The sequence below is a fragment of the Hemibagrus wyckioides genome, linkage group LG14 (genome assembly GCF_019097595.1).
Source record: "Hemibagrus wyckioides isolate EC202008001 linkage group LG14, SWU_Hwy_1.0, whole genome shotgun sequence".
NCBI classification, from domain to species: domain Eukaryota; kingdom Metazoa; phylum Chordata; class Actinopteri; order Siluriformes; family Bagridae; genus Hemibagrus; species Hemibagrus wyckioides.
In genome coordinates this window covers 10873720-10897098 of record NC_080723.1, presented here as the reverse complement: position 1 = coordinate 10897098, position 23379 = coordinate 10873720, and the positions used below count along the sequence as shown (strand labels likewise).

Genomic DNA, 23379 nt, shown 5'->3' with positions numbered 1-23379 from the left:
GCAGGCGTTTTGAATCCAGCGCGGTCACTAAGGCGGAATGACAGCAGTTAGAGACTGTTTGTTTTTTTTCCATTCATGAATAATCGCGTTTATTTCTATAAGAGTGTTATAAGTGGTACTTAACTACATATAATTTCCATGAGCTACTAATTAACTGGTTTAAAGGATTGTCGTGTTTCCGCTTTTAACAATGCCTACAAGAAGACTAACGGATGCGGTCATAACAGCGCTGTGGTGTTACTGCTGTCCAGTCCAGGAGCGGTCAGGTTTGTCCACTACAAACACACAGCACTGTACATCACTGCTAATGATTCTCTAATTACTGCATAAATCATTTCAGTCAGATGATTAATAACGCTTTGAGCTAACTATCACGTAGCCAGATTGCTAGCAAATAGCATTTCATGTGTGTTAGCCTGATGAGTTCAATACTGGAAGCACTTTTAACCTAGCTGTTGATCAGAGCTGTTTACTCAGGAGATTTCTCTACTCTATTACACATGGGTTCTCCTGGGTTTGGTAGAGTAAAGGTTCCTAACTCTGGACTCTGGTTAGGAGTGTGTTTGTGTGTGCGCCTACATATCTCACCAGTAAACATTCTGCTACAACACTATGAGCATTAATATGGATGTTTTGCTGTTATTAGCACCTCCACCCATCTAGGAAGGTTTTCCACTAAATTTCTTTGTACCAGACACTGATGAACAACAAGAGGCCTGGTACTGGTGTTACAGTTCATCCCAAAGATCAGACACTGATGTTGTAAGAGTGAGGAGGTCTGGGGTTCAGTTCATCCCAAAGGTGTTCAGTGGGGTTGAGTCAGAGTCAGGGCTCTGTGCAGGACCCTCGTTTACATTTCTGGCATTATGAAGAGCATCTTACATATTACCTCGTTTTGTACAAGTTTTAAAGGCCTCGCACAGGGGTCCAGCAGTGGCAGCTTGGTGGACCTGGGATTCAAATTCACAACCTTCTGACCACTAGTCCAACACCTTAACCACCAGTTCTTCTACTCCAACCTTAACCTCTACACCATGTCTTCATGGAGCTGCTTTGTGCACAGGGGCATCATCATGCTGGAACAGGGTTTGAGTCTTGTAGCTCCAGTGAGCTGCAGAGATCATAAATCTAAAGTATACAGAGACATTCTATACAATTTTGTGCTTCTATACACCTTTGTGTCAAGAGTTTGAATGTGATATTCAGGTATCCACATACTTGTATATTAAAATCGGCCCTTCTTTTTGATTAGCAACACTATAGTTACTATAAAGTACGATGAGACAGTGTGACAAATCAACCTGCTCAAACAGTCATTTACAGAAGTACACAGTAATCCAGTGACAGTTATCACAGTAGCAACAGGAATTTGCAATTTTGCAAAAAATTACTGAAACTCTCTGATATTCAGAGGAACAAGATGACGTCACCACAAGTCATTACATGTGTCTTCACTGGTAGGAGTTTAAATGAAGAAACCTATGATTTCACCAACTTTCATCTCCACCAAATTCCTGCAGGGCCTGAATTCTGTTCTTCTGTCCTCTCCTGGCCTGAGCTACAGTATATCACTGCACACTAAATACTTTCCCTGATCAGCCATAACATTATGAGCAGTGACAGGTGAAGTGAATAACACTCATTATCTTCTCATCACGGCACCTGTTAGTGGGTGGGATATATTAGGCAGCAAGTCAACATTTTGTCCTCAAAGTTGATGTTAGAAGCAGGAAAAATGGACAAGTGTGAGGATTTGAGCAAGTTTAACAAGGGCCAGATGACTAGTTTAGAGCATATCCAAAACTGCAGCTCTTGTGGGGTGTTACTGGTCTGCAGTGGTCAGTATCTATAAAAAGTGATCCTAGGAAGAAACAGTGGTGAACTGGTGACAGGGTCATGGTTGGCCAGGGCTTGTTGATGCATGTGGGGAGTGAAAGCTGTCCCGTGTGATTTGATCCAACAGACAAGCTACTGTTGCTCAAACTGCTGATGAAGTTAATGCTGATTCTGATAGAAAGGTGTCAGAATACACAGAGCATCGCAGTTTGTTGCACATGGGGCTTCAAGTCTGATCCATGGAGGCCCCACCTTGCAACTTACAGGCATTAAAGGATTTGCTGCTAACATCTTGGTGCCGGATACCACAGCACACCTTCAGGGTGGAGTCCATGCCTCAATGGGTCAGGGCTGTTTTGGCAACAAAAGGGGGACCAACACAATATTTGACAGATGGTCATAATGTTATGGCTGATCAGAGTATAGTTCTTTGATTTACCACAATCAGTCAGAAGCCCATTATTAACCAGATCCATTTTTTTTCAGTGAAAAGTCAGTGAAACAGTGTACAGAGTGTTACATAGTGTTGCATCAACTCCCATCTATTTAAGCTACACAATATGGTCAAAAGTATGTAGGACACCTGACCGTCACACCCTTATGTGCTTCTTCCTCAAACTGCAACAAAGTTGGACACAAACAATAGTACAGTATGATTTTGTTTGTTGTCGCTTTAAGATTTCTCTTCAGTGGAACTAAGAGACTCAAACCCTGTTCCAGCATGATGATGCCCCTGTGCACAAAGCAGCTCCATGAAGACAGGGTGTGGAAGTTGAGGTTGGAGTTCAAGGACTGGAGTGCCCTGCACAGAACCCTGACTCTGACTCAACCCCACTAAACACCTTTGGGATGAACTGGAACACTGACTGACCTCCTCACTCTTACAACACCAGTGTCTGATCTCACTATTGTTTTGGAAAGTCTTCCAGAAGAGTGGCGATCATGGCTGTGATGGTCAGGTGTCCACATACCTTTAGCTGTATACTGAATTCCAGTGAAGTTATTAATAATTTATTTTTTCTTGCAGGTCTCACTATTCACTGAGGAAGTCATCATGTATAATATCCGTGGTACATCAGAGATGTCCTCTTGTCCGATGAGCAGCAGCAGCATTACAGGTCTCCTGTCTGCACTGTGTGACCGCAGCTTGTCTGGAGTGTCATGGAAGCGCCGCTCTTTCAGAGGCGTCTCCCGTGCGTCGCTCCACCGCAGCCTCCGTAGACGCGCCTACGCCATGCTGCTTTCAAAACTTTTCCAGGAAGGTTCATCCAAACACACGTCGTCAATGGCAAGTGCTTTAGCCTGCACACCATCTTACAACAAAATGCTTATGATCTCCTTCGACCTGCGGGTCTCGGGCCGTGCCGAGGACGCAGAGAGGCTGGAGGGCCTTCTTGGGCAGCTGCGTGAAGTGGGCTGCTCTTCCAGTCTGACCGAACTGGACTCTGTGCTGGAGCTTTTGGCACAGCTGGCAGGTTCTGGCCCTCCGCTTGTGTCCTCGTTCAGCAGGGACTGCATGCGGCGTGAGCGGCCTGTCCTGCGCAGACCTCCGCTGCCTGGTTATCTCAGCGAGGAGCTGCAGAGGCTGGAGAGCAGGACCTGGGCTTTGGTGTGTGAGGAGGAGTGGGGTGCGTTTGGGGGGGTTTGGAGGACTCTCAGCATACTGGACGCTCCACCAGGAACCGGACTGTTTGGTTTGGAGAGGAGACTGGAAGGAGAGGAGAGGTTCGAGAGAGACACCAGGCTGTCTCTATTTGGAGCACTGCAGCACTCGAGGACTGCGGATTTGGACGTCCGGCTAGACCTGCCACCAGTGCCCAGTAACGCAGAGGTCACTGGACTCAATATACGGGTAAGACGCTGAAGCTTTCATTGGTTCTTTTTGACTTTGGGATAACCTTGAAACATATTTATTTGGACTGATTTGTTGCTGTATTTGTCGCTGTTGCTGTGAGACGTTAACAGTTTGATGCACCGATGTCACAGGGGACGTTGCTAGCATAGTCGCAGATCACAAACATAAGTAATAACAGCCAGGTTTTGCTGTTAGCACCTAAAACATAAACAGCAAGAGCTGCCTCTCTGTCTTAACATCTTCCAATGATTCATTTATTCATTCCTTGAGTGATCATATTAAAATGTGAGAATTCTGATAGAGACAGCAAACATTCCACTCAACCTTCCAAAACGCAGTGCTGCAGTTGTTCTGAGCAATCAGCTAGTTAGCGATCTAAAAGTTGACCAGTGTGATGGACTGTTGCAGTAACCTGTCAATTTGAGTTGAATGTAGATGAGGTAGTGAGAGAGCTGTAGAGACTGAAAAACTAAAGCACCGCCACATCGGACTGTTGATGTTGAGATGAAGTAACACTTAAATCCCACTAGCATTACTTCGACAGGTAGTTGAGTTGCATTGTGGGAAATTTAGGAATGTGCAAGCAGACCAGTAGTTCAAAGTAAACTCCTGGATGTGAGTGAAGCGGATCCACACGAGCTCATAAATCAAGCCGCTTTCGCTAGCTCAACTTTTTACTAGCTAATCCTTTGAGGGCTGTGAAAAGGAAGGTTCAAGTCTTTCAATTTTTTTTCTAATCCCTAAAAGCTTAAAATCAGATTTGGTTCTCTCTTGTGATTCTTCACACTATTTTCGGGTTCCAGGTTCCTCAGTGTTTGGATCAGTCTGAGGATGAAGGATTCCAGTCTGCCTCCAATCTGACTCCCGACTCGCAGTCTGAACAGAGCCCCAGTCCGGAGCCTGACGTGTGGGAGGCCTTGCGCATGTTCGTACCTGCTAGACGTCGCTGCTGGGAAAACGTGGGCTGGTAAGAGTGAGAATAACGTGAATAACCAGAGCAGGATGTAGGAAGTCTATCAGATCTCTCTCCATTCGCTTCTGTTCTTTCAGAGCTAGAATAACATTAGAATATACAGACGAGGACAAAAATTGTCCATTTCCTGTCTGGAGAAAAGCTACCACAAGAACTAAAACAGGAAAAAATGACCTGCTGTATAATTCAAGTCAATTCTATTTATTTGTATAGAGCTTTTAACAATGGACGTTACTGCAAAGCAGCTTTACAGAAATATATCAGTTCAGGATGTACATTATACATCTGAAATGTAAACCAAAGTGTTAAGGTTTACTAGACTCAGAAGTAGAGGAAATCTCGAGAAACAAACACACATTGGAAGTAAAGTCACATAAACTCACATTAATTATTCATTCATGTATAGATTAATAAAGATGATTGCTGCCTCTGCAGTGATGGAGCATTTACTCTGATTGTTCATGTCTGTGCTCTTGTCCTTTTATGGAGTTTTGTAGGCGTGATTATATGCAGATGAGCTGTGGGGTTCAGTAGCTCTATGGTAAAGTTGTTGGATTACTGATCAGAAGGTTGTCGGTTCAAATCCTGGGTCTCAGAAGTTGCTGTTGCCTTTAACCCTCAGCTGCTCAGGTGTATAAATGAGATTAATGTCAGTGGCTCAGGATGAAGGCGTCTGTCATGCAGTAAATGTGTTTGCAAAAAATCTTTGTTAGATGAGTTCAGTTCAGCTCACACCAACGCTTCCACACCGCTTTACTAAAAGATTGATAAATGAGGCCTGATAACGAGGAACATTCAATAGCTCCAGCCCATTTTCTTGCTCTCCAGCATTTTGTTACTTGTTTTGCGTTCATTTGTCATTTTCTCTCCATTTCTCCAGTCCTCCAGGTCAGAAAGAGCCTCCCTATCTGACCGAAGCAGGCAGAGAAGCGTTTGATCAGTTGTATCGGCTTTGGGAAGGTGAGATGAGGAACATGCTCTCCTCTCACACTCCCTCTCCTCTCCTGCCCCTGCCTCTGGACTGCCAGACTCAGCTAGTTAAAGATCTCCTCAACGTGCTGATAGGCGTGGCTTCTGTCACCTTCCCCCTCAATGAGGTAATCCCGCTCTCACACCACCGAGTGGACCAATTCGTGATGACGGCATTAATCACACAGCGTTTTTATTAGCGTGCGGTGAGGGTGTGCGCTGATATGAAAAATTAGTGGCCCATGTGACAGACATAATGTAACCATGGCGACCAAGTCCCCCTCCGTTCTGCTTTGTGTCCAATGAAATTTTGCCTCAGCATTTATCTGTAGTGAGGAAAAAGCTGCTTGATTAAGTAATAGTGTAGGTAAGTATTTCATTTGAACAAGAAACATAGCCGAGTTGTCTGTTGTCATGGTAACAGTATGCACATCATCTGAGCTGCTTTTTTTTCTTATCGATACAAGTTTTTTTTCCTACTGAAAAAGTGCTACGTGTTTTAATTAAGTAACTGTCCAGCCATCCATTAAAGTACAAGTCTGAAGGAAACATTGATTGATGAGCCATTTTTGCTTCCTCCAAGCCAAAGAGCACGTCACTACGGCTCGACCGCGCCCCGGCCGACGCAACGAAAACACGCTTTCACATCTCTGGCATGAAAATGAGAAATAAATAAGGAATATAGTGTTTTCCACATGTATTAAAGCTAGCCTTCTCGACGTCTGTTTGTACAAATCTTTCTTTCCTCTGTTCCAGTCGAGTGTTCAGTTTGATGTGCGTGCGGATGTGTGTGTGTCGGGAACGTCCCCGGAGAGTGTGTCGCGCCTGTTAGAGGAGCTGGCGCAGTACGGCACGCATTACCTTCGCTTGAGCCGCTTCTCTCTGGGCTCTGCTGATAAGAAAGGCCTGGTGTTTCAGGTAATGGCCCTCCATTCAGCGGCTCTAACCTTGGCTTCCGTCAAGGACGAGTCACTGCGTAGCGCTGCTCCGGACTCACATGTCTTTCCCGTCCTAATTTGTGTCCAAGCGCAAACACTTGACAAAGACAAAATGACAAATCTAATAATGGGTTTATTGTCTGTCTGTGTGTGTGTGTGTGTGTGTGTCAGGCGTTTACAGCTGGCCTGCGGCGCTATCTGCACTACTACAGAGCGTGTGTATTAAGCACACCCGCCTCTCTCAGCCTCCTCACCATCGGCTTTCATTTCCGCAAGCTGGGCCGACAGCTCAGGTGGGGTTCAGACCTTTAGTCTTATTTAGGGGACAAATGCTGGTGTTGTGCTGCTAACTCAACCCTCTGTGTGTGTGTGTCTGTGTGTGTGTGTGTGTTTGTGTGTGTGTATCAGGTACCTCTCAGAGCTGTGCTGTGTGGATGGTGCTGCTAGAACACGGCAGGCTGTGTTTCCTGTGGTGAGTAAAGTAACAGTGAGGTTTGGTGTATGGTGTATGAGGTGTGTAACAGGTGGAGTTGTGTTGTTATTGCAGGGAGTGAAGCTTCTCTCCTACCTGTATAATGAAGCACAGAGAAACTGCAGCAATGAGAACTACCCTGTACTGCTGTCTCTGCTCAAGAGCAGCTGTGAGCCTTACACACGGTCAGTACTGACCTCTGTGTCTCTAAACACACACACACACACTATATACACACAAACAAACACAATCACTCCATATATACTGATCAGTCATAACATTATGACTGCTGAAAGGTGACGTGAATAACACTGATTATCTCCTCATCATGGAGAGTGGGTGGGATATATTAGGCAGCAAGTGAACATTTTGTCCTCAAAGTTGATGTGTTAGAAGCAGGAAAAATGGGCAAGAGTAAGGAAGGAATAGTGGACCCGGCGGCAGTGTCATGGGCGGCCAAGGCTCATTGATGCACATGGGGAGCGAAGGCTGGGCCGTGTGGTCTAATCTAACGTACGAGCTACTGTTGCTCAAATTACTGAAGAAGTTAATGCTGGTTCTGATAGAAAGGTGTTGGAATACACAGTGCATCATAGTTAATTGCATATGGGGCTGCATAGCCGCTGACCAGTCAGGGTGCCCATGCTGACCCCTGTGCACCGCCGAACGCGCCAACAATGGGCACGTGAGCATTAGAACCGGACCACGGAGCAATGGAAGAAGGTGGCCTGGTCTGATGAATCAGGTTTTCTTTTACATCACGTGGATGGCCAGGAGCGTGTGTGTGGCTTACCTGGGGAACACATGGCACCAGGATGCACTATGGGAAGAAGGCAAGCCAGAGGCAGTGTCATGCTTTGGGTTTGGGTCTGCTGGGCACATACCACCTACCTAAGCATTGTTGCAGACCATGTACACCCTGTCATGGAAACGGTATTCCCTGAAGGCTGTGGCCTCTTTCAGCAGGATAATGTGTCGTGCCACAAAGTTTCACAAATTCCACAAATCTCGATCCAATCAAGTATCTGTGTGATGTACTGGACAAACAAGTCTGATCCATGGATCCCCCTCCTCGCAACTTGGAGGACTTAAAGGATCTGCTGCTAACATCTTGGTGCCAGATACTACAGCACACCTTCAGGGATCTAGTGGAGTCCATGCCTCGAAGGGCCAGAGCTGTTTTGGCAGCAAAAGGGGGACCAACACAATATTAGGCAGGTGGTCATAATGTTATGCCCGATTAGAGTAAATACACACTCACTCACTGTCTCTCTACACACACAATCTCACATTCACACACTCTCTCTGTTTACACACTCATTTGCTCTATCTGTCTGCCTGTCTGTCTATCCGCCGATCTGTCTGTCTGTCTGTCTATTGACGCTGTTCTTTTTATTTTCAGTCAGTCTTTAATAAAGTCCAGTGAGAGTTTGCAGACACACTTGTGCAGACACGGTCTTAAATGCAGCCAGTTACAGCCTAATTAAACAAATTCTAAATTATGGGTCCCTCGCACGTAGGCGAACTTTTGAATTACTTTCCTCTAGACTGCTGAAACCTACTCTGAAAGAGTTATTGATTTAGTCAGAAAATTGATTTTCCCAGAAATTATTTCCAGGACATATGGTACATCAAGTTAATGGGAAACGCTGAGGCTGATGGGGTTGAGGGTAATCTAACGCCGCACTCGTCGAACGCAGCGAGTCTCAGCTTAAATGATGACATCGCCTCAGGCTTTGCTAGCAGACGTACACCCTAATAGATGAACATCTCGACGGTAAGGTCTCGCGCACGTTCGGTTTTACACGTACGCAAACTTTCGGCACATTCCTGCACTGGGTAGATTTTCACCGGAATCGACACCATGCACAAAACTCCAAAAAATTAAAACGGCACATTCTTTATCCTTGAATTGTTTGCACAATACACAGTGATTGGAATTATTTATGATCCTCCTTTGCTCTTGGTGTTAATGATGACTCTTGCCCGAGGCTGCTGGTACATTAGTGAAATTTAAAGGGAAGATTTGCTTGGAGCGAACAACGATCACTCTTTGTGCAGGTTTGTATCAGACTGGGTGTACAGTGGAGTCTTCCGAGACGTGTATAAAGAGTTCATGATCCAGGTGAACGAGGACTACCTCAGCTACAGAGGTTTGTTTAAAAATTCGAACAAACATACAGAGTACATTTAAAGCAGATTGAATCAATTCATTCTCCATTCTGAGCACGTCTCTTCCTCTGTCTCTTTGTAGATAAGCATTTCTGGGTGCAGGGCTACACTCTGATCTCGCAGGATGCCGAGGACTGCGTGCCCGTGTTCCTCCGTCATATCGCCAATGATGTTTACGTGTGTGGAAAAACCATCAACCTGCTGAAAATCTGCTGCCCACAGGTCTGATCTTTAAAGTTAACCCACACTGTATTGTTGCAGAAACAAGGCTCCGCTAATTCCTTATCACCTCAGTCACCTCCGTCACCTCGTCTGTTGTTAGTTAATCATTACCTTGTGCCTGTGGCAGCTTGGGAAAACCCTTCATATTTTCTACTATATAATTCTAGTTCGGAAAAATGACATCTTTTGCCTTTATCTTAATCACAAGTTATAAATTTAGCTTCTTTTTTTCCACAGAAAGCAGAAGATTTAACGGTTCCATTTCCCAACTGATTTCTCTGTATAGCTCGATCGACACATGACATTTACCACAAGAGAAAGTGACTCTTAACCGTCGAGGTTTTAGATTCTTGTTCTGCGTTCACACATACACTGAGTTTATCGCTGCAAAGTTTCCAGTTGCTGTACTATGAAATCGCTTTAGTGGTTGCTATAGTAACAGTGTTTCTCAGTGGCTGGAGCAGCTACTATTCCAATTCAGTCTCCGGTCACTTTGTTGCTGCGAATTGCTGTATACTGACTGACCTGCTGCATTCCCCATACACGAGCTGACAGATGGCTCCGATTGGCTAGTGTGGCTGTGATGGACAGGGGAAAGGAGTAACGCCTTCTCGCCACACACGTGGCTGCTGTCTTGGACTTTTTTAATAGCTGTAGCATTTCTGTGATTCAGACTTTGCATGACAAGGCGAACAGTTTGGTGTTGCAGCATCAGCAGCTGTCTTTTCTTTAAGTTTCTTACAGTAGATGTGTCAAAGTATATTACGTCAAAGAATATCCGTTTTTTTTTTTCTTTTCCTATTCCCATCTGATGGGTTTTCCCTGAGCACCACATAAATAATGCATTTCATCCTCAGCACAATTCTGCAGCAGATCCTGTTCATTCTCCTAAATTAACTCCGGCTTAGCGAGGACATGAATAGGTGCAATATGACAATCACACTAAATGCCTGTTTGACCAATTACACAGAGGGGAAAAAAACTGTAAAAGGACATAATTAAAATAACAGTGATCTGAATAGGAGCAATCAGGATTAAGCACAGCGAGTGCCAGTTTGAGCAGTTCTGGAGGTGGAACTGAAACCTAAGCCAAGCGCATTTATATCCTGTGTCTCTGGCAGCATTACATCTGGTCCGAGGTTCCTGTGCCTCGCATCGCCGTGACGTTCTCACTGAGGGAGGTGGAGGAAATCGAGAGAGACTGCGCCGTGTACCGTGGCCGCATGGAGACCATAGCCAAGCACAGCGCCGTCAGCAGAGAGGAGCAGGTACTGCACTGTGTTACATGTTCCCAGTCTTTTGTTGTTTCTGAAACGGAGTGTTTTTTGGGGATTTAATGCATTACTGACCCACAGGTTTCTTGCTTTTTAATAAATCATGTGACATGAGACAGAGAGAAAGTCTCGGTTCGTATATTCCTACTGTATATACACAGAACATCCCATAATGCTTGTCTTGGTTGATTCCGGATGTGAATAAATGCAGCGCTTCTCAGTTAAGGCACCGTGATGATCCGAGAGAAATGAAGTATACGATCCATTAACACATTTTTAAGCGGAATGCAGGACATTTAATGCTAGAGGGCTGAAATGTGCTCGTTTTCTTTTATGACTCTCATCCTCATTCTTTTTCTCCCTATCTATTTCTCTCTCTCACTCTCTCTATCTCTGTCTCTCATACTTTAGGCCTTACGTACCGAGCTGGCACGCCAAGAGCTCATCAATCAGGTCAGGGAGTCAGCAGCCAAGACGCTGGAGAGCATCCGAGGTCAGCGAGCGTCCCCATGCACCGTATCCATCACGACTGCTCTTCTCTATCTCTTCCCCGTGCTAGTGAAATGAGATACAGTCGGTTATATAACAAACGCTGCTCTCTTAATGAAATATGTCATCAGCGTATTGAGCCTGAAGACGAGTGAGACAGGAAAATATGATCCCGAGCTGAAATTGCAAGGCGGGGGGGCATGGTCTTCAGGTCTTCTGGTCTGCTGAATGAGCTTTTAGACCGTTTGAAAAAATAAAGCACATTGATATAAAAGTTAATTCGTTCAAAGTGCGTTACGGTTTTATTCCAGTTGGCCAAGCAGAACAATTATTTGAACCTGAAACACACATTACTGAGAAAAATGCAAAAGTGCAGTGTTAGACCACTGATCAGATCAGAGTGTGTTCACACTTCCTTCCTGCAGGGAGAAATCGGGCTTCCGATAAACACGTGCGGCACTAATTGTGCACGCCTGAAGCAGGGAAGGAAGTACAACAGAAAAGAAAAAGTAAATGAGTGACTCGAAGGAAAGTGCTGAGATCTCGCTGTGCTCTTGCACCTCCCGCAGGCCGTCAAGTGTCACAGCGTCTGGCCGAGGAAGCAAAGAAGAGAGAGCGTTTCGAAGAGCTGAGGCAGCAGCTAGAACTCGACCAAGAGGTGAGAAGTTCAGGTTCAAGTCACGTGCTTGGTTTTTGCTATAGCACAAAAAAACGATAAAACCATGTGCTTAAAATGCATGAACAGTGTTTGTTAATGTCTCCCGGAGCTCTAAGGACCTCCCTGTCTGGCTCTGTAGTCTACTTCACACACTTCAGACACTCTGAGACTGTTCCAGGTTATGAATACAAAAGTAAAGTGTAAAATGTTGGAGGAGATGAAAGGAAAGGATCATGGAGCTACAGAGTGTTTCTTGTTGTAGAATAGTTTTCTGTGCATCATGATAATGTGGTACTTTGCGCTGTAATGGCCATTAGAGCAGCTGGTGAGGTACGCGATGTTGTGTTATGCCTCGGCTTCACAAACTCATCTGAGGAGAATAGCTGCTTTTTCCCTTTTAAGTATCGGCCTGAATTTCTCTGCTATTATCTTTTCAGGGTGTTGTTTTTCATGCTTAGTTATTTACGACCTCTGCTACACTGCCACATTGATGTCTATTGCACGAGGAGGAAAGAGTATGATTTATGATTTGTTTCATTTTGCATTTTAAAAAATTCCATTAGTGAGTCCAGAACAGCAGCCTTTCTTTGTAATAATATAAAAGATTGTAATAATGAAAGATAAGGTGCCGGGGGACGGAATAAGCACATCAGTCTATTGATTTACTATCTCAAATCCAATTAATCTGTAACCCAGTTTTGGCTCTTTCCATGGATAGCATTACAATTAATGAGCAGAAGACAGAAATGTTTGCGATAAGAAAGCTTTACATTACCTTAATCCTCTTTAACAGCTGATGTTCATACAAACGAATCTTCACCTTCATTACTGATTTAAAAGCAGCCAATGAACACATTACTCACTGTACAGGACTCTGTAATGTGACTGCTGCCGATTTCTTACAGTTTCATTACAGCGGTGCATCTTGGGTAATCGACTTCACTGTTGTCTCATTTAGGTATATGAGTGAATCCTGATATAACAGATGGAGAAACAATTGCTTTAAAATATGTAGAGTCTGACATGAAAAATAAAGTATATATAAATATATCAGCAGTTTATACAAAAGTTATATATATATTACTGTATAATGTAAATATATACATTTATATTTACATTATTCTGCAAAAAAAGTATTTTTTTAAATATTAAATTGTCTTGCATGTCTGTTTAATAAGTTATATATAAATAAAAAATAATAATCATTTTTTATTAAAAATAAACATAAAATTTATTTTATCATAAAAATTACTTCATTCCTTAAGGTTAAATTCAACCTTAGAGAAGTTTTTTTCTTTTGTAATGGTCCATTGGTGATGATTTATTTGATATCACCGACTGTTATTCCATCATTATCATTTTTATACATACTGTTAATATAATTTTTATTTAAAAACACACTTGTAGCCCCACATTTTCTCAAAATACTTCCCTCCTGTTGCTAGTAATGAGTTTATTGTGTTCTCACACAGCCCCATTGCTGTTGGAATATTTCTAGCATCCACACACTGGTCAGAGCTCCATGCTGAGAGAGCAAACTGCAGTTACTGCACAAATCACTCACACTGACCAGACCGAGGGGAAGCAGTAAAACACAACTGACAGGACAGTGCAGCTTTCCCCTAATCCTGGACATCCAGGGACAGTTACTGAGAGATTTACAGACCTTGGAAATGTTGTGTCAAACTTTAAATTCAAATATGTAAATTAGAGGGCTTTTGGTTTACCCCAATATCTTCACCAACTTTACACACTTGTTGTTTCTTTAAGAAAGAGAGCACATGGGTTAGCAAACAAGTAGATAGGTAAGCTGGTAAGAAACTGCAGGTTGTTGTGTAAGTAGTCTGCAGTTATCTAATTGAGTAACTCATTACATAAGTCAGTAATTAGTGATTAATGACTATTAATTCTGAGTGTCTGCGTACAGGACACATGCACAATGAATAAATATAACCCTAAAAAGAGAAAAAATGCAAATATACAATTATACCATGTGCGCACACACACACAAGTATATAATGTATTATATAGTGGCTATAATTATGTTTGTGTGTATTATATATGTATAATGTATGTATGTCTATAGTAGCTATTGAGTAAATAACGGTATGAATTGTAATAACACAATGTTATAATGGAAAATAGAAAAACTATAGTTGGTTAAAATACAAATCATAGCTCATTGCTGGCCATACTATAGATCCTGCATTACTTATAGAGCAGAGCTGTGTTTAGGTGCTCAGGCTCATGTGAGGCTCTAACTGTTTAAAGGTGCAGATTAAACAACCGATTCTGTGCTGATTTGCGCTGTTTAACTAGAGGCCTTTATATATGCAGTGTTCAAGTCATGAATTGAGTCATTACCACATTCCCTACCTGAATAACACGGGTTTGTTTGCAGTGGCGCAGTGCTGTTAGAAAGAAGGAGCAGGAAGATGACTACAGTTTTGCCCGAGAGCTTAGAGACAGAGAACAGAGGCTTCAGGCCCTCGAGGAGCAGCTTGAGCGCAGGGCACGGTAAGACTCCAATCAGTCCGCATTTCCATATCCACTGCAGACCCACTGCACACTGTGAACTGGTATGTGAAAGCTGTGTGTAAGCTGTGTGAAACCCTCTGTGTGTGTGTGTGTGTGCTCAGCATGGACCTGATAGCGCAGTACAGTCGTCTGTCTGAGGAAGCAGCTAAGAAAGAGCGGAGAGCCATGTGGAAAGTACAGAGGATCAGACTGCATGAAGCCAGAGTGAACTTCCTACAGCAGGATCAACAAACCATACAGGTCTAGAGGCTGTTTTGCAGCAGGAGAATTTATTCCGATCATTCTGAATTCGTGGCAAAACAGCTTTATTGTTATACCGTAAATTCATCTAGACTATTATTTTTTTTAATATCAGGGCTTTTCCACATTAGAATTGGAAAAATAAGTATAAAAGTCCTACAAGTCTACCAATCTTCACAGTGTCAGGGTTGCCGGTCTCTCTTTTTTGTTTTTGTGGTTTTGGGTTTTTTTTTGTATTGTTTCAGACTTAAAAGACAACTCCATAGTTTAGTTTAAGATTTCAGATTTTGTTGTTGTTATTAAATCAACAGTAGTATGGTTCTTCTGTCTTTTTTTTTTTTTGCAATTTTTACAATGATGATAGTGCTGTTATACCCAAACTACATGCAAAGCGTCCAACATTTGAAATTTCTATTCTATTCTGTGGATTTCTGCTGTATTTTTAAACCTCATGGTATAAAATTTAGAGTCATATTTGCTACAAGGTCATGCTGTGCCTCAGTCTACTAGAAAGCAATATTAACCTAAGTCTAGATCAGTTCTCTTGTGATTTTGGCCATGTTCTGACCTGTATAAAGGGTAATGTGTTTGTGCTTGTGCTTATGTTCCAGGCTCTGCTTACGAGATATCCTTTAGGACAGGAATGCCCCAGTCAGGACCCAGCCTTTACTAAGAAAGCCCCTGAGAATCAACAGGTCTGTGGCCAGGTGGTGCCATTTGATAGAATTGTGTGTGTGGGGGTCAACTTGCTGTAATGTGTCCTTTCCTGTTGTGTTGCAGGAATCTCAAGCTCCTGAGATACAAATGAAAAATATGACAATAGAGCAGGAGCCCACTGCTCCTTCTGATTTAACTCTACTTCCTCCTGGCCCTCCTGCAGTTCTTTCCCCTTCCATCAGGAATGTTGACACTCTGATCTCCGATCAAATTAACATTACAGACTTCCTCCCGAAACCTCCACGTCCTGCGGACAGCACAACGGTGACCCAGGCTCTACAGGACATCGGCTGTGACCTCTCAGAATTCTCCAGAAACCCCGTTTCAGACTATGACTTCTCCTCCCCCTACAGCCCTCTGGAATGCCTTAGGCCCCAGTCACGCTCTGCTCATCCCTCCCTCTCCCACCAAGTCCCAGAGCCTGGGGCAAATCAACATGGCCAACCTTCACATAATTCACTTCATCTGGAGGATAGTGCTGCCTCAGGGCATGCATCACAAGCTAGTCCAAGTGAATTAGAGCCAGCGGAAGAGACACGAGAGCAAAATGTGGCCCCAAATAAATGTCAGGAGACAAACAAACTGCCTAAAGAGAAGACGTTATATCGAGAAGAGAAGGAACCTTCAGCATGTGGTGTGGAGTTGGAGCCAAAACCACCAAATGAGAGCATAGCAGAGAAGGGCAAAGCTATTGAGCAGCTTACTCAGCCCCTTCGGACATCAGCTGAGCAAATTCCAATAGATCTCCCTCTGATCACTGGCAGTAACCCAGACTCTGATGTCCAAAGCAAATCTAAGAACAATGTCTCAGTGGGAGATGGTGTTTCTTCATCCAATACTGCCCAGGACCATTCTTTTAATGCTAACATAAGGACTGATGGGTTTGTTTCTGAGGTTACTGAACCTGTTCCTGCTCCAAATATCCATAGCCATGTCTCTGATGCCCATATTAAAGTTGGAGAGCTTGTTTCTGAGGTTACTGTACCTGTTCCCGCTCCAAATATCCATGGCCATGCTTCTGATGCCCATATTAAAGTTGGAGAACTTGTTTCTGAGGTTACTGTACCTGTTCCCTCTCCAAATATCCACGGCCATGCTTCTGATGCCCACATTAAAGTTGGAGAACTTGTTTCTGAGGTTACTGTACTTGTTCCCTCTCCAAATATCCACGGCCATGTCTCTGATGCCCATATTAAAATAGGAGAACTGGTTTCTGAGGTTCTTACTCCTCTACCTTCACAAAATATCCATGGCCATGCTTCTGATGCTCACATTAAAGTTGGAGAGCTTGTTTCTGAGGTGATTTCCCCCACTGCCTCTCGTAATATCCATGGTCATGTCTCTGATGCTCATATAAAGATTGGTGAGCTTGTATCTGAGGTACCTACCTTAACCCCTTCCCCTAACGTCCACGGCCACGCCTCTGATGCTCATATAAAGGTGGGTGAGTTTGTCTCGGACGTGGTTCCGTCTCACCCTCGCTGGAGCAAATATGGCCACTCCTCAGACAGCACCCTTAAAGTTGGCTGTCTCATGCCCGAAGCTGAATCAACACATTCCCCATTGCCAGGCAGTGCTTACGGTCACTCCTCAGACTCCACGCTGATGGTCGGCTGTGTCGTATCTGGTTCAGACCCGCTGCCTTCCCCACTCCCTGGTAGTGCTTACGGTCACTCTTCAGACTCCACCCTGGGCGTGGGGTGTGTGGTGATGGGGGCACAGGTCCCTAAGCTGGCCCCTCTCCCAGGTAGTGCCTATGGTCATTCCTCTGACTCCAGTCTGGGTGTAGGCTGTGTGGTGCAGGGGATCAAGCCTGGAAGCTCTTACAGTGAAGGCCCTCAGATAGGATTCAGACTGCCCACAGAGGACAAGAACAAGCAAGAGGCACAGGGTAAGAACAAGACGTGTCCTGATACTGCATTTTTACAATATTCTGTCACTGTTGTACTAGAGCAAGATGAATACACTGAAGATAAATACACACACTCCTGTAACTGTCTCATTAAGCAGAGTGAGAAGAAAAATGAGCTGTAGATTTGAGGTTCATGGCGATATAATACTGATACTGGGATAAAAATGTCTACGGCTGCTTTGTTCTGTCATGTTTTCAGGATAGCTGATTGGACTGGACATTAAAATATCGAATAAAAGTCAAATTAAAAATTATTATTTTAATTTTTGCAAATCTAGCACTACAGTGCTTCTGGGATTCAGCAAACCTAAACATCATGCTCTGTCATATATTGTATACTGTGAAAATGTCTACAAGAATTAAAAAAACAAGAAAAGATTTTTTCTGGATTCATATCTCCAGCTCTTCTTGGCAAGGCCTCAGATTTGGTGCAGTCTCAGGTGATGGTATCCGTCCTCACATCTAGTGAATTATACATACAGTTGAATACTTGAAACAGTTGTTCAGCTTAGATACAAACACGGCTTTAAAAAGCTGGATTAGCTTCAGTATTGGAGAGTGAGCTGACATGTAGCATCAGTCTTTTCATAGCTAGAAGATAAATCGTAAGAGTTCGCTGAGACAGAGGTCATATACATCAGTATCTGTGTTCCAGTGTAGTCATCCATGTCATCAGATTACGATGGCAGTACTGATAGACCATTGTAAGATTACCTGTTCCAAACTGTATAACATAATCATCTATCAGCATGTCTAGAAGTTTGTAGTTCCACTCAGCATCCATAGTGATTTCATATCAGAAATTTGATGAAGGTTTTTGTGATGATGCAGCATTTACATTCTTCATTACAGCAGTGTAGATCTGTTCCAGCCATTCTTCAGCATATATGTCTGAGCTGTCTGGGTTTTTTCTTTTTTTTTTTAATGGAGTAGACGCCACAGCTGCTCCCCAAACACAGCTGCTGACTCTGAGTGAGGGTCTCAGTGCCTGGGCCCAGGGGCTAGGTCTGTCCCCCTCAGAGAGACCAGAGGACGACTACCTCCTCAAGCTGGCCTCTCAATACCACGCTGAGGAGTACGAGGATTCCTACAGGCAAATGAGTGCGTGTCTTTCATAATCTCGCTTCCTGTTGAACCATTCGAGAATAACCATGATTAATGTTAACTTGCATGCTGCAAGGCTTGAGTATACAGCAAGCCTGAATTAACCCTGTATGATGTTGACTGCCTGTGTGTGTGGGTCAGTGTCAGTCCCAGATACTCAGCTCCTGCAGCAGGTGACCCGCGGGCCGGATGGTCTTCCAGCGGACTCGTCTCTGCACTGTGCTACAGACTCGACTGCTGTGCAGCTCAGTGAGATGATGCCCCTTCCTGTGCTCATGAAACATTCCGTCACGACCCCGCTCATCACCCAGTCAGTGCATTAACCGTGTTGTTAAAATGCTAATTGCTTTTTTGTTTGTTTGTTTGTTTGTTTAACAGTTCTGCTAAATAGGCTTAGAGGTCGCTTTGTTCCATTATCACTTCAGTTCTAGTCAGTGATTTCGTCAGGTTTAGATGACGCTAACAGTTTCCAAACTTCAAATATTAAATGCAATACCTCTTGAAGGAGTAAAGACACGTCAAAAGAGAGCTTTATTAATCAACGTGTACCGTCTGTAACCTGATTGGTTGAACGCAGGTTTTTAGATTCTTTTTAGTTAGACAGGTTTATTTATTTTATTTTTTTTTACTGTATCTGTGTGCAGATGAAAAGCTTATCGTTGAAGTCTCCTCCTCCCAGAAGCTTCCTTATCCAGTGTTTGTACAGCAAAATGTATAGTGTTTTTGTTAGTGTCTAGACTTAATGCTTCTAAAGGTGCTGTGTGTGTGTGTGTGTGTGTGTGAGGGCGCCAGAATAAATGCATGAGACGTATAATGTTGAGTAATGAACATCTCTCCCTCTCTCTCTCTTTCTCTCTCTCTCGCCTTTTCTCCTCAGTTTGTCATTGGTGAATAAGGCAGTGGTGGATTATTTCTTTGTGGAGCTGAGAGTGGAGAAGCACTTTGAAGCTTTGAGGCACTTCTTACTGATGGAAGATGGGGAATTTGCGCTGTCACTTACTGACCGGCTCTTTGAGAAGGTGAGAGCAGAACATCAATTGGCCAGCAGCCTGAAAAGACCTTATTTGGAACATGAGGGAAAAGAGGTTGCCTGAAAAGTTCTATTACAGAATGCAAAAGGGAAGAGGTTTCCATCTGCCAGAGCTTCAAGAGAAGCATTTCAAGCATTGAAATTATACATGACTGTGAATTAGACGTAATCTGTTCTTTGAAATGAGTGGAATTAATATATGTGTGTGTGTGTAGTTGGGCAGTGGGCAAACCCCTGGTGAGCTGCTGACACCCCTGGTGCTGAACTCTATCCTGAACAAGGCCATGCAGTACAGCGTGCACGGCGACAGCGAGCTGGCTCCTAACTTCACGTTTGCTTTGCGTTACCTGCCAGAGGTTTTCCATCCTCACGCTCCAGACTCACTCAACTGCCTCGAGCTGCGCTACAAGGTCACACAGACATCATTATCTCCAGACCTCTCTCTGCTCTGTTAATCCCATCCGCTGTATGCACTGGGCTCTCCTGCTCTCTTTTTGTAACCACCAGATTTTAAAACGGGATAAATACGATGTGCAATGATGGATTTCGGTGTTTATTAGGTAGTCTAATAAAGTTAGTTATTTAAATGAAAGATCCAGTGTGTACATGCAATGTAAATGTACACACACACACACCGTTCCTCGGTTCTGCTTGTTGAATTTCCCCTGAGGAAATACTTATAAAAAGCAATTAGTGGAGCCTGTGCTAATAATTTGTCCAATCCTGATTTTCTGAATGTGAATCTCTGTGTCTCTCTCTCTCTCTCTCTCTCTCTCCCTCTCTCGCTCTTGCTCTCTCACTCCCCTAGGTGGACTGGCCTCTGAATGTCATAATAACGGACAGCTGTATGAATAAATACAATCGGCTCTTCTCCTTCCTGCTGCAGCTCAAACACATGGTGTGGTCTCTCAGTGACGTCTGGTTTCATCTCAAACGCACAGGTCAGCTGCTCCTCTTACAGCCCATCGGTCCAACTGCTTCTCCTGATTTAAAGAAGCATTAATCCTGACATTTTCAATCTCACCTGCAGGGAAAAGTCTTCCAACAGTCAATAACATGTCTGTCTGTCTGTCTAGAAGTATGTCTGTCCATCCAACTCTCTATCTATCCGTCTATCAATTTAAACCTCTGAGTGTGTTCAGAAACTATGTAGGGATGAATTTCTTTTATACTGCTGTATAAAACTTTCTCTCTTATCTCGGTTATTCTTTATTGTTAGAGTGTAATGGCTCTAGATTAGCAGTGTATAACCACACACTGTATCATCTTTTTCTCACTTCTCTTTGGTAACTGCATATACAATCACTGTCCACTTTAATAGGAACACCTGCATATACACCTGCTTTTTTTAAAAATTATGACTAAGCCAGTCATGTGGTGTGGTTGCTGGTACCAGATGGTTTGGTTAGAGCCAGGAACAAGAATCTGAGTCCATCATGGGCTCACCCATACTGGGCAGTTTAAGAGTAGAAAAAAAAATCTATCCCCTATTTTTTTTTTCCAGTCTTCAGCTGTTCAGTTTGGGATGGTTTGTGCCCATACTGGACTGAGATTCCGGTTCCTGGCTCTAACTAGCCCATCTGGTACTAACAAGCATGTCACGGTTAAAGTCCCAGAGATCAGACTTTTTGTTCATTCTCATGTTTGATGTGAACATTAACTGAAGCTCTTGCTCGGAATCTGTATCTGTAGGATTTTATGCTTTGAGCTTCTGCCAACATGATTGGCTGATTAGATAACTGAGTGGGTGTTCCTAATAAAGTGGCTGGTGAGTGTTTTTTTTTCTTGAAAATGTTAGGGAGAGCATCTCTGTAAGTACAGTGATAATCAGTGCACAAATGAATGGAATCTAAAACATGCTTTATAGTTTGACAGGAAAACTATCAGCATATTAACTCTGTATATATCTATACTTAGCTCTGGTAAAGGGAGCAGGACGCTCGGTGCAGTTCCGACAGCTGCAGCTCTACAGACATGAGATGCAGCACTTTGTGAAGGTGATCCAGGGTTACATCGCTAATCAGATCCTGCAGGTCTCCTGGAGCGAGTTCACACAGAAACTAAGCAGCGCCAACGACCTGGACACCATCCACCACACACACGCAGAGTACCTCAACAGGGCCATCTTCAGGTCTGAGCACTGCACTGCACTGAACACACACACGCTTCGGCTAGAACGTCACCCATCAGCCTCTGTTTCACCGTACAGGGCTCTGCTGACGGAGAAAGCGGCTCCCGTGATGAACATCATCCACAGCATCTTCAGTCTGATCCTGAAGTTCCGTGGCCAGCTGATCGCTCAGGCCTGGCAGAGTCAGCAGGGTGAGGCGGTGCACCCGAGCTTTATCGCCATGCAGCAGTCTTACAACACCTTCAAATACTACTCCCGCTTCCTGTTCAAAGGTGAGCGTGCATGTTAACACACCCAGAGCAAACATTTATCTCTTAAATTCTTATTGCTCGTAAACCTGAACGTAAACACGATAAGTTTTATCATGTGGAGCAGCGTATTCCAGCTTGCACGCACTGACCACTTTATTAGGAACACCTGTACAGATACACAATTATCTAATCAGCTAAACACGTGACCGCAATGGAGTGTATGACGTCATGCAGTTATTTGTGTAATGTTCATATCAGCCATGAGAATGCAGGATCTCGATTTTAACTGGGCTGATTAGATTTCTGTTGATCTCCTGGGATTTTCACACTCTAGCCCCTAGAGTTTACTCATTATGCTGCAATAAAGAGTGAATCTCAATGGGATATTTCCAACATCTTGTGCAATCTAGACCATGATGAATTAAGGCTGTAATTTTAAGAGCACAGGGAATCCCTGCTCAGTATTAGTACAGTGTTCCTAATAAAGTGCCTGGTGAAGGTAAATTCAAGCACTGTAATGCAGCATGCACTGAACGTTCCTGTTTGTGTCTGCAGTGGTTTCCAAACTGGTGGATAAAGGCTACCAGCCTCATTTAGAAGACTTCCTGCTGCGGCTTAACTTCAACAACTACTACAAGGACTCATGACGTATTTATGCCTCTCAGTGAGAAATGATCATGAAATATGGTTTTCCTGTGGCTCCTTCAGCCTCACTGAAGTCAGGGAGGCTTTCTATATGCAAATGACCTGCTTCTTGTCGTTGTAGCTGTCCTGCACTGAGCAAGTATTATAGCTGTGTGTGTGACAGAGACAGAGAGAGAGAAATATGATTTCACCTTTTATACAGTTTGCCCAGACTGCTTAAATCCATAATTAAGGACTTCAACATCTCATGTTTTGTCTTCTGGACATTGAACTGATTTCTGCTGATTTATTATCAAAGAACATCAGCGTCCGTGTTTGTACAGTCCAGCTCCTCCCATTACTGCTGTTACAATTTATTTTGAATTTAAATAAATCACTAAGCTAACAGGATTTTGTTTCCTTGACTGTAAATGACTGGATAAATTTGGTCAATTCAATTATTTAACATTTTTAATTAAAACAGAATTGGGGAACATTTAGTTGAATGAATGTGGTTTATCATTTCATGCCAATCATGCAGCATTCACACATGCAGTGGTTTTATCTCCAGTCGCTGTACTACGAAGTGACCCGTAAGTGACCGTTCCTACTCCTGGTTACCATGGTAATGTTTCTCAGCGGGTGGAGCAACCAGCATGCTAATCTAAGTTTTTTGCTACTAAAATGAAACATTCTGGAGGAGGTTTAATGTTTGTGTATAAAATCCAGCAGCGTTTATCTGCATCATATCGTACAAGATGAGTGAGAAGCAGTGTGTACTCTATCACAGATCACATGACTTCTACTGTCTTCACTCGCACTGCACAGAGTCGCTCAGTATATGAACTTTTCCTTAACTTTGTCACATCGCTGGACACCTCCATGTCAAGTAACCAGTGCGCTCTGTCTCAGCCACCAAGAAGTCACCAGCTCTCACTGAAGATGAATGAGTTCTGGTCACTTTGTCGCTAGTC

General features: G+C 43.6%; 1 protein-coding gene across 1 annotated transcript; it reads left to right on the top strand.

The window, feature by feature from the left end:
- Positions 1-23379, top strand: tubgcp6 (tubulin gamma complex component 6). Its single transcript, XM_058407533.1, has 25 exons — positions 1-266; positions 2864-3688; positions 4495-4658; positions 5545-5761; positions 6390-6551; positions 6743-6864; positions 6980-7043; positions 7119-7228; positions 9105-9196; positions 9298-9437; positions 10559-10705; positions 11123-11204; positions 11770-11858; positions 14260-14375; positions 14498-14636; positions 15248-15331; positions 15417-17244; positions 18199-18366; positions 18511-18679; positions 19247-19388; positions 19615-19809; positions 20208-20340; positions 21317-21530; positions 21609-21802; positions 22337-23379. The coding sequence occupies exons 2-25, from the start codon at positions 2891-2893 to the stop codon at positions 22426-22428; spliced, it is 5661 nt and encodes a 1886-aa protein (XP_058263516.1). The 5' UTR covers positions 1-266; positions 2864-2890; the 3' UTR covers positions 22429-23379.